A 13846-nucleotide genomic window follows, 5' to 3' on the forward strand; every position below is an offset into this window, starting at 1 on the left:
ACAAATACTGAGAGGTAAAAGAATATTAAACTCATAAATTGTAATTCTAGGTAGCACTAATATGCTGGTATATTTGAGTGACGGGTCACCCGGAGGTTGAACAATGTTTCTCCAATTAGAATCGGCTGGGGGAGCTGGATAACCTGCACACCCCTAGGTTCCATGCCATGCTACTGGACTCGATCTCTGAGGGCCCAAAAGTCCCCCGTGCGGTTCCTGTGTGTGCTGAAGCGCTGACAGGGAAGACACGAAGGGAGTGAGGCTTCCAAGGAGCAACGAGTGGCAGCCCTGTGCTGCTCCTTCAGCAACTTCTTAGGTCCCCTAGGGAATCAGTACAGACAACAAGCATGGAGCTGCCCACTCTTCAGAAAAATAACGTCAGCCAGAGGCTCGAGATACACCGAGAGTTCGGGCAAGGACACTGCCTAAGGAGGACTGCTGGTCATTAGTGGTCAGCGTCTCTCCATGGGGCAGATACTGCCTCCTGAGTACAAGTCACGCTCCCTGTGGGCATCAGTCCCAGGCATGTTGAAGGTCCCTGGTCCTTGGCCCCTGAACGCCAGCTTCATGTGCTGTCACTGACAACCAAAACCAATGTCCCTACATTTCCAAGTGTCCTCTCAGGGAGGTCCTGCCCTGCTGAGAACGACTAATGGCTAGTAACCCTGTCAACCACGGGAACTAGAGGATGATGGGATGGATGGGGGCCCCTCCACCTCTGAAATAGCTCACTGGCACTCTAGGAGATGGTAGCAAACTGGCTTCATGAAACCGCACCATTAGTAACAGCATTTTCCTACAGGAAGGCTGGCAATCACCAAAAACAAATTATTACTGTGAACATACCTCTACTTTTCCAGTTAACCTCTCAATTTCAGAACGATCTTCTTTGTGATTTTTGGCATTTCCTCTGAATTCTCTTATTTGCTTTTTCTGCAGCTTTTCATAGCTTCTTTTCAGTCTGCCTAACTGTAGAAAAATAGTTACTTATATACTTAAAATCTACGAAATTTGAAAACAGCAGTGGTAGGACAAATCAGCATTATTAAAGCAAGAGCAGTGGTAACCAGTACCACTGGAAACAGATTGAGAGCACATTAGACTCACAAACTAAAATACAAAACAAAACTTAAAATCACATGTAGAAAATAAATACTACCAAAGGAATGTCTTCAAAGAAAAGATAATACTTAAACAAAACTTTAATTTTAATAGCCTTGTACTTAAGGACTTCACTCCTACCCTCCATTATAAAAGCAACAAAAAAGCTTTTCATGTTTTCTAGGTCTGGGGTTCTCAAACCATACTCTTGTCAGGCACCAATATTCAGTAAGCAAGAGAGCAGTACTTTGGAATGAAATAAAGCCAAAACTATTTTTTTCCTAAACCATGAGAGTAAATATTCTAGAATTCTTGTTCTGGGTAACATCAAACACATTATTAGGCAAGGTTCTTTACAAAGCAGAAACTGGCTCTCATTAACAAAATTCTCACAGGTAAAAGAAACAGAACTACACAATGTGTAACAGAATTAACATCTTACTTCTTCATGTAGTTTCGTTAACTCTTGTTTATACTCCATAGCCATCTCTTGCTTGATTTTCTCATGTTCTTCCATCTGCTGATGCAACCTTCCAACCTAAAAAGTAGATAGGTGATAACACTTTTCATTATTAGCAGTGAAATACCCTTGAAAGAGAAACATAGGAAATACATTTTGGACTTGTTTTATATTCAGGTTCTCAAATGTATGTATACGGTAATATCCCACTTCTCAGGAGGTCAAATATCTAGTTATTTAAAACAACCGGAGAACAAACAACTGTTCTAGAATTTCTAAACTGAGATGAAAACTCATGCTCTCACATGCTCTGATGTATTCTCCCCAAAGATTTTCATAAAAAAATCTCATAAAAAAAGAGAAATCAAGTTTTAAGATTCTTGGAAACCAAGAATACTTCACATACATGCACACAAATCTGTGTGACTTCAGGGATAAGATACAAGTCAAAGTGTAAAACAGTAATGTCAGACTTCAAGACAACAAGGGCTTGTACCTGCTACAATTTAGCCAGCTTCATAGAAATCAGTTCCACCAGCCACAGTAAGTTATCCCAACCCACTTTTCAATTATTGGAAGCTGGCCACAGCTATTTCATGCCTCACCCTCATATCTGTGTGCATCCAGAAGTATTTCTCATGAAAACCAGTCAGAATCTCATCTATTGGGGTGAGCCTACTGTTTAAGATGCCCGTGTCCGGCCGGGGCGCCGGATTCTGTCCCGGTTGCCCCTCTTCCAGGCCAGCTCTCTGCTGTGGCCTGGGAAGGCAGTGGAGGATGGCCCAGGTGCTTGGGCCCTGCACCCCATGGGAGACCAGGAAAAGCACCTGGCTCCTGGCTCCTGCCATCGGATCAGCGCGGTGCGCCGGCCGCAGCGCGCCGGCCGCGGCGGCCACTGGAGGGTGAACCAACGGCAAAGGAAGACCTTTCTCTCTGTCTCTCTCTCTCACTGTCCACTCTGCCTGTCAAAAAAAAAAAAAAAAAAAAAAAGATGCCCGTGTCCCATATCAGTGCACCTGGGTTGAATACCCAGCTCTAGCTACTGACTCCAGCTTCCTGCCAATGCAGACTCTGGAAGGCAGGGGGGCTGGCTCAAATAATTGGGTTCCTTCCACTCATGGGAGACCTGGATAGTGTTTTGGTTCTCAGCTCAGCCCCAGCTCAAGCAGGCACTTGGGGAGTTAGCCACCAGATGAGATGGGAGCTTTCTTGGTCTCTCTCTCTCCTTCTTAAATCAATAATCTTTAACAATTTTTCATCTATTGATAAGCGGAGACAGAGATGGAAAACAGGAACAAGAGGTAGTCATCTCATCACAACATACCAAATGAGAATGCAGAAATCTAAACTTCCTAAAAGAGGAAGAAGTTGAGGCAATTACAATACAGAATTCTAGGAGGTTTTGGAGGAGGTAAGGAGGGAGTCTTTCTAAAGTTCAATCAAATTAGAAGAATGTTCAACACGGCAATAAAGGGGTTGGTGTTGTGGCACAGCAGGTTATGCTGCTGCTACAATGCCAGCATGCCAGGTCAGAGCACCAGTTTGAGCCCGACTGCTCAGCTTCCTATCCAGCTCCCTGCTAACACATCTGGGAAAGCAGAGAAAGATGGCCCAAGTAGCTGGCCCTTATCTACCATGTGGGAGACCAGCATGGAAGTCTGGGCTCCTGGCTTCAACTTGGCCTAAACCCCTGACTGTTGTGTGCCTTTGGGGAGTGAATCTGGAGGTGGGAGACCTCTCTCCTCTCTCTTTCAAATAAATAAATCTTAAAAAAAATAATAAAGTGTCAGAGAGCTCAGCAAGTGACTAAGGAAATACTGTGTCTTGAGCACAGGAAAAAAACATTGCGATGGCCTTTGCTCCTGCCTGGTCAGCTTTTGCTTTGACTGGACCACGTCCACCTTGTGATGGCCATTGCTTTCACTGTGCTTTATCTTCAAGATCATACTGGAAAAGAAGTATTTCTATTTTTTCTTGTTTTTTTAAGAAAAACATCTTCCATCTACTTGTTTACTCCCCAGTTGCCTGCAATAGGCCAAAGCCAGGAGCCAGGAACTTCCTCCGAGTCTCCCATATGAGTGGCAGGGCCCCAAGTACCTGGGCCATCACCTTGGCCCATGAGCAAGAAGCTGGATCCAGGACTTGAACCAGGGCTGTAACAGGGGAGGCAGGCATCCCAAGCAGCAGCTCAACCTGCTGTGCCACAAGGCCTGTCCCTGATAAAACCATGTTACATCTGTTGTGATTCTTGGAAGAAATCCTTCAGGATCATAACCCCCTTCAAACCTCTGCTCTTGTTTGAGGTTGAGCTGGTTGCAACAGGTGTCTGGCTCCTGTCCCACTTTAACTTTTCACTCACAACTGTGTCAGCTCAAGCAGCTGAGGTGTCTATGGTGTTGGCTATTGTCTCTGCTGTTAATCATTAGTCTTCTTCAGTGTGACGATGAATACACTTAAGCTTTTCCTTAAAGATGTAAGAGATGGTCTGCCCTGGAGGCTCCATCTTCAACATCGCATTGCTTCTTAAAATGAGCTATCCATCTGTAAGCTGCTCATTTCTTTAGTACTTTGTCTCCATAAACTTCTTCTAAAGCACCAATGATTTCACTATTCTTCACCATCAATCTGATGTTTGTTCTTGCTTCAGTTTTAGCAGAATTCGTGCTGTTCTGATAGGGGCTCTTTCCAAGCTCGTGTCGTAACCTCCTGTGTGCCTCAGCCTAGATCCTGTGCAGACGTGTTAACAAGCAAATAGGTTTATTTAGGTGCAAAATTCTGGAACTCATGCATAGTTTCTTCATGAAACACATTTCCATGAAATCTTTTATGACTCCTATACCGCTTTATCAGATTAATGAAGTTTCCTTTTATTTCTAGTTTGCCAAGAGATTTAAAATTTATTATGAATGGATAATTCAATTTTATTAAATTCTTTTTCTGGACCATTTGCGATAATTATGGGTTTTGTCCTCTGATAATGTGGTGAGTTATAGAGATTTACAAATATTAAAGCAACCTTCAGTGTCTAGAATAAGCCAATTGGGTCATAATGTAAAATCCTTTTTATATATTGCTAGATTGAGTTTGCTAATATTTTATTTAACAGCTTCACACATTCTTGCTCATAAGGAATTGGTCTGTAATTCTCCTTTCCTGTTATGTTTTTCTTAGGCCTTACAATTAAGATTATGCTGTTTTTCATGAAACGTGCTAAGAGGATCTTTTTTCTGTTCTCTGGAATACTCTGTACAAAATTTGTTACTTTTTAAAATGCCTGGAAGAATTCGCCATGGAAGCCAGCTGAACCAGAGAAGTTTCTCTGTGGAAAGGTTGTTCAATAATAAATTTAACAGGTAGGGCACTATTCACAAGTTTTAACTTTTCCTGTGTGCTGAGCTTTCCTATGAATTTTACTATTAATTCCTAATATCCTCTTCACAGAGTGTATAGTGGTTACTTTTTTTCAGTTCCAGCGAGTAGCTATTCTCTTTTTCCTAATGTTTCTTACTAGGATTATCAATCTTACTAATTTGTTTAAACATCAGTAATGACTTTGTTCATGCTTTCTTATACAGTTATTTTCTATCTTTTTAGTTTCTGCTGTTATGTTTACTACAATGTTCTCCTTTGCTTGGTCTTAATTTGTTATTGTTGTTAAGATTTTTTTTTATTTATTTGAAAGCCATAGTTACACAGAGAGAGAGAGAGACAGAGAGACAGAGACAGAGTGATGATCTTCCATCTGTTGGTTCACTTCCCAAATGGTCACAACAGCCACAGCTGGGCCAGGCAAAAGCCAGGAGCCAGGAACTTCTTCCAGGTCTCCCACATTTTCTGCTGCTTTCCCAGGTGCTTTGGCAGAGAGCTGGATCAGAAGTGAAGCAGCTAAGACTCGAACTGGCACCCATGTGGGATGCTGGCGCTGCAAGCAGTGGCTTTACCTGCTACACGACAGTGCCAGCCCATGTTTTAATTTCTTAAAATAGATACCTAGATCACAGAGTTATAAGTTTTCTTTTCTGAAAGATACACAGAACTAAAATTCTCTCTAGGAATTGTATTAGGAACACTCTACAAATCTTACATGCAGCAAGTTCATTATCATTTAGTCTAAAATCTTGTAATTTTCATTGTGATTTCTTCTTGACTCATGGGCCATTATGTATTGTTTAATTTCCAAGCATTTTAGTATTTTCTGGTCTTGGATTGTTCTGTTTTTAGCTTAAACCCACTTTCATAAAAAAACATATAATTTCAATCTTTTGAAATACATTGATATCTGAATGGCGGTAGTGGGAGGGGTTCCATATTCACCTGAAAGGATCATGCATTTGCTGTCTATTCAATGTGATGTTCTATTTAGCTTAAGTAGGCCAATTCTGTTAATTTTGATCAAATCTTCACCTTACTGACTTTTCTGTCTGCCCATTCTATCAATTATTAAGAGAGCGGTGTTAAACTCTTCCCCAATGCCATCTATTTAATTTTTTCCTTAATTTTATCCATTTTTGCTTAGTGTATTTCAAATGTATTCATTTATTTTCATTTTATTTGAAAGGCAGTGAAACAAAGAGAGTAGGTATTCCAGCACTGGACTTACTCCCCAAGTGCCTGCAACAGCTGAGGCTGGGCCAGCCTGAAGCTAGGAGCCTGGAACTCCATCTAGGTCTCCCATGTAAGTGGCAGGGGCCCACATACTTGAGCTTGCGGTCTGTCAGGTTGTACATTAGCAGGAAGCTGGATCAGAAGTAGAGCATCCAAGGTTTGAACCAGGCACTCCAAAATGGGATGCGGGTGTACCAAGCGGCAGTTTAACCACTGTGCTGTACACCACTTCACTTTGTTACTTTAAACCTGTGTTAAGTACTTAAAGAACTGAATTATTAACATGACCCAGTGAACTGACCATTCCATCATGTCTAAACATGCCCATATCTCTACTGCTGCTTCTGGCCATGTTTTGTATGAAGCCTTTGTTGTTTTCCATTTTTTTTATTTTAGTATTTAATTATGGCCACAGTGTTTGTCTCAGGTGAACAGTTACACCAGTTCACTTCTGGAAGTGTCCTTTTCCACCATTTCCAAGCTTTCACCTTTAAGTCTTTTTAAAATTCCCTTCTTTCTGCACTCTGTATTTAGCAAGTTCCTTTCCTGCCCTCGCCGACTGTGAGACACTCCTTCTTCCTAACACACGCCTTTAGGACCATGAAGTTCCCTGCGGGACACTTTATCTCCATCCTACATGTCTGAGGTGTACTTTTATTTCTTCTCATTGCGTTTTCTGATTTCCATTGCTACCTCTTTTGGACTCTATTAGTCATTAAGAACTTAAGGTCTTAATTTCCAAAAAGCATGCAAAGTTTCAGGGTCTTTTCTTCTTACCTGTGATTTCCAGCCTTGGCCTTGTGCCAAGGTCACTGGTAAGGAAGAGAACGTGTCCTCTGCAGCTCTGCAGAGTAACCTACATACATCAGTGAGGTCAAGTCTGCTGATCTCTATCCCTACAGATGTCTGTCTGATTCCATCAGCTACTAAGCAAATCCCCAACTGTGAATGTAACTTTATCTATTTCCCTGTGTAGTCCTGCCTCTTTTTTCATATAGATAAGGGAGAGAACAAGAGAAAAAGAGATTTCTTTCAAAAGTATTTTACTAGATGCTTACACATTCAGATTTTCTTGTTGGAAGTTCTCAGAAGTCCTGTTCAGCCTTTGCCTGTCCCGTCTCCGTCACCTCTCCAGTGTCCACTAATGATGGCTCTAAGTGCTGACGGTGCCTCCCTGGGGCTCCAGCCTTGCCCACAGCCTGACATGTGAGTTTTTCAATACCCTGACAGCACTTTACTTCAAGTAGATTATTTTTTAACCTGATGTTCTTATTTGTTCTCAGGCTGATGAACTGGCCCAAATTTTCTAATCTTCCATTACCAGATGTTAATGTCTAAAAGATTCATAGCTAACCAACTTGCTGAGGGAAATTTACTTCTAGAACAGAATTCTACAGATAACCTTTCAGTCGGGTCTGAGGAGAGACTGAAGATCTTTTCAGACATATAAGACAACAAAAGTACGTTCTACTAAATGGAAGAGTAAACTCATAAAGAACATGGCAGAGAATACACAGAAAACCTCTAAGATAGTGGTGGAGGGGGTTCCCAAAATGACAGTTACTCAGCCAGCCTTGACAGTCACCTTTTTTTTTTTTTTTTTTTTTTGGACAGGCAGAGTTAGACAGTGAGAGAGAGTAGAGAGAGACAGAGAGAAAGGTCCTCTTTCCGTTGGTTCACCCCCCCAGATGGCTGCTATGGCTGGCGTGCTGCACTGATCCGAAGCCAGGAGCCAGGTGCCTCCTCCTGGTCTCCCATGCAGGTGCAGGGCCCAAGCACTTGGGCCATCCTCCACTGCCTTCCCAGGCCATAGCAGAGAGCTGGACTGGAAGAGGAGCAACCAGGACAGAATCTGGTGCCCTGACCAGGACTAGAACCCGGGGTAGCAGTGTCACAGGCAGAGGATTAGCCGAGTGAGCCACGGCATGGCTGACAGTCACCTTTCTCTATTTAACAATGATGAGCTCCAAGAACGCTGCCTTCACAGGGGGAAACAATATGGATAGATTACCTGACACATCTGAACACACAGAGGAAACTCACACTTCTGTCACAGAGTTTAAGAAGAACCCGTGAAAGCTATGTTTAAGCAAATGAAAATGAAACACTTATTAACTCCCAGGAAAATAAAAAATAGTATAAGAAACAAGTTTGATTATTGTTAAACTATCTGACTCAACTGTGAATAACATTCATCTTCTTAATGATATAAATACTGAATACTAATCTAACAAAAAATTAAGGTTTGCACTGTTGGCAGGATGAGGGGATGAAAGCTGTACATAAGAGAGCAAAAACCCTCTTCTCTCGCGGTAACAAGTCACTAGATAAAGAGCTAGAGCTAAGATTCAGAAGCAGCAGTGTGAAGAGTGGCTTGGAAACCCAGGAAAATACTGAAGGTGAGGGCGGAAGGCCCTGCAATCGCTGCCTCGGGGAAGCAGGGATCGCTGCCCTGGGAGGCCGGGCAGAAGGGTTACTCTTTTTTTATGGGACTGATTTTTCTTTTTAGTTTCAGTATATGACAAGTATAAATAGTAGATGTGAAGACAAGGTTTAATGTTATTTAGGTACCACTGTCTGCTTCGTAATGGGCACTCACCACTCAAACTTCCTGGAGAAAAAGAGGCAATATCCTGAGGGTGAAGGAGTGACTTCAGGTAGAGAAACAGCCACTGAGGGTCTGAAGCCATTAAACGGATGACAGGGAAAATGAACTGAAATAACTGATCGTTTTAAATATAATTTACAGTTTTCTAAAGTGGTTTCTTATACAATAATTCAATCTCCACAACAACATTGGAACAGATGAATTACATCCAAATTTCACACATCATGAAACAGGCTCAGAGGTTAAGTTTCTCATCTAAGGCCATTTAGCTGAAAAAGAGGCACAGCCAAGACTCCAAATTCCTTACTCGCTTGGTAAGGTTAACCTGCACTATTGGGAGTTAAAGACTACAGCAGCAGAAATGTCCATTAAAACCAACTCAATCCCAACATCACAATCAGAAAACACAACAAAGCGTTAACTCACAAAACCAGCAGCTTCTACCTGTGCTCCTCCATGTAGGATCTGCAGGTAGGCTGGGGCTGCGCACAAACAGCAGCCCAGCAGGAAGCCAGGAGCTCGGACAGAATGTAAATCAACTGCGTCATCGGGTTTTCTGTGGAGAGCAACTGACATTCTTCCACAGCAACACCTTCTCAGGGAAGAACCCAATGCATGAACTTACATTCTAACAACAGCTTTTCACCTGACTGGGGAACCTGTCTTGGGTTCCTATTGGTTCAAACCATAGAACTGTCTCTAGGCCTATACCTTTGAAACAAGTAAAAGTGAAAAAACAGAAAAACAGAAAGCCATATTTTCTAGTTCTTATATCATGCACTCCTCACATTAGATCACGAACATGTTATAAGTCACATCTGAAAGCAAAGTGCAACACAATTTCACAAACTCTATGGAATAGATTCCCATTACTAATGTTTTGTAAAAATACATTACTTCTAGAAGCTTAACCAATTTTCAGCAGCCTGATCAATGAGGCAGCAAATTGACCAGACAGCCACAATTCTAGATTTCTTATTTGACCCTAGGCCAAACTTGTAATCTTCAAATCCTTACCACTGAATGTACCTACCCCATCCCTTAACTTCCCTTCACAGTATTGGTCACAGCAACAATGCCCCTGACATCAAAACTAAGGCACAAGAAAAAGTTCAAACTTGGCTTCAGAGTGATTAAATATTCTCAGAATCACAAACACAGGAATTCGTTTAATGTTTATCTATGGTATTTATAGTATTTGTTTCTAAACAAAACCACTAAAACTTTAACTTACTAAACAACTCTACTTTGGTTTTGTTCTTAGAGAAGTAAGCCAAGTGGCAACTATGTAGCCTACCAGAAATGGAGTATGGACACCCACTAAATCATGATTTTTAAAGATCCAAAATGCCTGGGCCGGCGCTGTGGCACAGCGGGTTAAGCTGCCATCTGCAATGGCAGCATCTCACATGGTCACCAGTTAGAGTTCCAGTTGTTCCACTTCTGATCTAGTTCCCTGCTAATGCACCTGGGAAACCAGAGGAAGATGGCCCAAGTGCTTGCGCCCCCGCACCCACGTAGAGACCTGGATGAATCTACTGGCTCCTGGCTTCTGATAGGCCCAGCTTCAGCTGTTGCAGCCATTTGAGGAGTGAACTAGTAGATAGAAACTCTGTGTTTCTACCTCTCTAACTCTGCCTTTTAAATAAATAAAAATAAATCTTAAAAAAGAAAAATCCATCCTCTATATCTTTGTGTAAGATGTAATTTAAAATACAAAGATTCAGCTAAATTTTAATATAAATTCCGTTTAGTAAATGGCATTGGCATAAAACTGAATTTGATATGGCCAATATTATTGTGTACTGCTTTAACTCAAAGTGCAAATTGTAAACCATTAAAAGTCTCTTGGCAAGCACAAAAGGAGTTTTATTGACTCCACCCTTTCCTTGCTATATAAAACAATTTTTAAAGATATATTTATTTATTTGAAAGGCAGAGTTACAGAGAGGCAAAGGCAGAGGTGGAGAGAGAGGGAGAGAGATCAATCTTCCATCAGCTGGCTCACTTCCCAAATAGCCACAAAAGCTGGAGGTGGGCCAGTCCAAAACCAGGAGTCAGGAGCTTCTTCCGGTCTCCCACGTAGGTGCAGGGGCCATCCTCTACTGCTTTCCCAGGCACATTAGCAGGGAGCTGGATCAGAAGTGGAGCAGTCAGGACCTGAACCGGCGCCCAAATGGGATGCCAGTAGTGCAGGTGGTGGCTTTATCTGCTACATCACAGCACAGGCCTCTATATAAAGCATTTCTAAATTACTTTTGGTAAGTGTCACCAACCAATCACACTCTCAATGTGTACCGCTTATGGAAACATTCCTGAATAAGAGGATAACAGCCCTAAAGAGCAGTGATCCCACCAGCAGGAAAATCCACAGCTTGGGACCCATGTTTCCCTACAACTCTTCAATCCTTCTGAGATGCACATTCATGCAAGAAATTTAGAGGCATCTCTTGCACTTGTAACTGCTTCCTGCTTTTGTACATCTTGCTATTGTACAGATAAATGATGAGAAACAAATCAGAAAATAGTATTAAACTTTTCCCCAAAATTACCAATATCAAAAGTTCCTTTTCTTTTCTTTCTTTTTCCCTACTTTTCAACAAGGAAAAAAAATTAAAGTCTTTCTAGTGTTGTTTTAAATATAAGCAAAAGAAGCAAATTGTTGCATTCGGAGCTTAAGTTTTTTTATACCAGCCGTGCAACCAGGCCAAAAACAACTTCCATTAGATCCAGTGAATGGGAATAAGGACATGTAACACACGCAGGTCACACAGAGAGCACGTGATGCCCTTTCACATACTCTTTGAAATAGGTATTTATGGTCTCATACATTTTCACTTTGGAATTTTCTTCTAAAATAAACCATCAGAATTTCAATTAAAAGCAATAAACTAACTTAGTACACAGTGCTTTCTTCAACACATATTTAAGAAACATGTTTAATATAGAAGCAAGGTCAAAATATCAAAAGGGAGAGAAAACCAACAGCTTTACCTCCTTGTGTTTCATTTCCAACTGGCCCCTGAGAGTCTTGAGCTCCTGCTCACGGATGTCCAAGCAAGTTTCCAGAGCGTGAGTCTGCCCTTCCCACTCTGATTTTTTATGAGCCACCATGATGTCGATCTGTTTCATGAGCTCTTGTAGTTCTGCTTCACACGATGTCAAAAACCCCCTAAGTAAGACAAGGCAACTTATAACCCAGAACATACGTCCAAATGGTTTCTCATTTTTCACATGTAAAAATGCTGCCAAGATAAAGTTACCTGAAGTGGAACAACTCCAACCAACCAGTGACCAGAAGCAAACAGCACATCCGGGCTCTGGCTTTGGCCCATGTTCCGATGACTATTTACTCCATAGACACTTCATTTGTCTCTAACAGGCAACCCAAAGCCAAGCTGTTCAGTCAAGCACAAGACTGTGGCTGATGGAGTGAGACTCCCATAACTTACAACGACCCCTTCTGTAACATTTTAGGGAAGCTTTTAGAACAGAGGCAAGCCTTAACATCATGTTCTCACCTGGCTGTGATAAAAAGCCTTGGAAGCAAGCCAGCTGTCATACAGGAAAATGATAAGACAGTTTGAGAGCTATTGTAAGAAAACTCTCCATGGGCCAGCTTTATTCCCACCTTACTCTTAGAAACCTACTGCACCTTACCTTAGGATTGTAAACTTACTCACGCTCTTGGAAGAACCAGATGTTGCAGAGATGGAAACAGAGGTGGACACAGATGTAGTAGACTCAAGATGCTTCCAGGAATAGCTAGAAAGCTCTAACTACTAAGCCCTGCATACTTCTTTTAAAAAGCACTTGTTCAGGGGCCGGCGCTGTGGTGTAGCAGGTAAAGCCGCCCTCTGCAGTGCCAGCATCCCCTATGGGCGCAGGTTCAAGTCCCAGTTGCTCCACTTCCAATCCAGCTCTCTGCTATGGCCTGGGAAAGCAGTGGAGGATGGCCCAAGTCCTTGAGCCCCTGCACCCACATGGGAGACCAGGAAGAAGCTCCTGGCCCCTGGCTTCAGATCAGCACAACTCTGGCCAGTGCAGCCAATTGGGGAGTGAACCAGCTGACGGAAGACACCTCTCTCTCTCTCTCTCTCACTCTCTCAAATAAATAAATAAATCTTTAAAAAAAAAATCACTTGTTCTCAGTATCACAAAACCTCTGCCCTTTTGCTTTTTCACGTCGAAAACTCCAAGTGGAATGAAAGGATCCAGCTTGGCGCTGGGGTTGTGGCTCAGCAGGTTAAGCTGCCACCTGTGATGCCAGCACCCCATGTGGGTGGCACTTTGAGTCCTGGCTGCTCCAATTCTGATCTAGCTCCCTGCTAAGGGCCTGGGAAAAGCAGTGGAGGATGGCCCAAGTGTTTGGGCTCTGCCACCCACATGGGAGACCTGGATGCAGCTCCTGGCTCCTGGCTTGGGCCTGGCCCAGCCCTGGGGGTCAATCAGCGGATGGAAGATCCTTTTCTCTCTTAGTAACATTGCCATTCAAATAAATAAATCAATAAATCTTAAAAAATAAACAAACAAACCTTTAAAGAAAAAGCGTCCAGCTTTACACTGCTGGGGTGAGGCAGGCAGCGCAGAGACGCCATCCACAACGTGCCAGAGATCAACTTGGCGGCTGCTCAACACCTCTGCTTTTACCAGCAAAGACCAGTAAGGCCAGAACGTAGCTTGGCTACGCCTTCTAAACGGCAGTGAGAAGCCAAAGGTCAAAAGCAAACTTACCCACCATGCCCCCGATTTTGCATTCCTTCCAACAAAGCCTCCATCACCAAATCTCCTTTGCTTTGGCCACTAGGAAAGGAAAAAAATATCATGAGAAAATTCATTTTTAAGTTCTCACATTCCAACTTACAACTTAGGACTGTGAAAAAAAACGCATAAAAATAACTAGGAAAAAAATATAACACTTCTTAATACGACTGTAGAAGCAAAGGATCCCACTTAAAAATATTAGGACCAACTAAAATCCTCAATAAAATTCTGGTCAATAGAATGCAACAACACATCAGAAAGATCATCCACCCAGACCAAGTGGGATGTATCCCTGGCATGCAGGGATG

The 13846-nt window shown here is 42.4% G+C and overlaps 1 protein-coding gene across 48 annotated transcripts in view; it reads right to left on the bottom strand.

Annotated features, from left to right (window-relative positions):
- The window catches only part of CEP63 (centrosomal protein 63), a 47875-nt gene that overhangs the window by 26874 nt on the left and 7155 nt on the right, over positions 1-13846 (bottom strand). For all 48 annotated transcript variants that reach the window (XR_016232811.1, XR_016232808.1, XR_016232810.1 and 45 more), the window contains 4 exons: positions 13509-13577; positions 11769-11946; positions 1544-1639; positions 847-969 (listed from right to left, as the gene is read on the bottom strand). Coding sequence is in view for 28 of the 48 variants with exons in the window: in XM_070072795.2 (XP_069928896.1) it covers positions 847-969; positions 1544-1639; positions 11769-11946; positions 13509-13577 (466 nt within the window). In the remaining 20 variants the exon portion in view is untranslated. The remainder of the gene's footprint in view (positions 1-846; positions 970-1543; positions 1640-11768; positions 11947-13508; positions 13578-13846) is intronic.

The sequence above is a fragment of the Oryctolagus cuniculus genome, chromosome 4 (assembly GCF_051225735.1).
Source record: "Oryctolagus cuniculus isolate XC-2025 breed Fujian yellow rabbit chromosome 4, ASM5122573v1, whole genome shotgun sequence".
NCBI lineage: Eukaryota > Metazoa > Chordata > Mammalia > Lagomorpha > Leporidae > Oryctolagus > Oryctolagus cuniculus.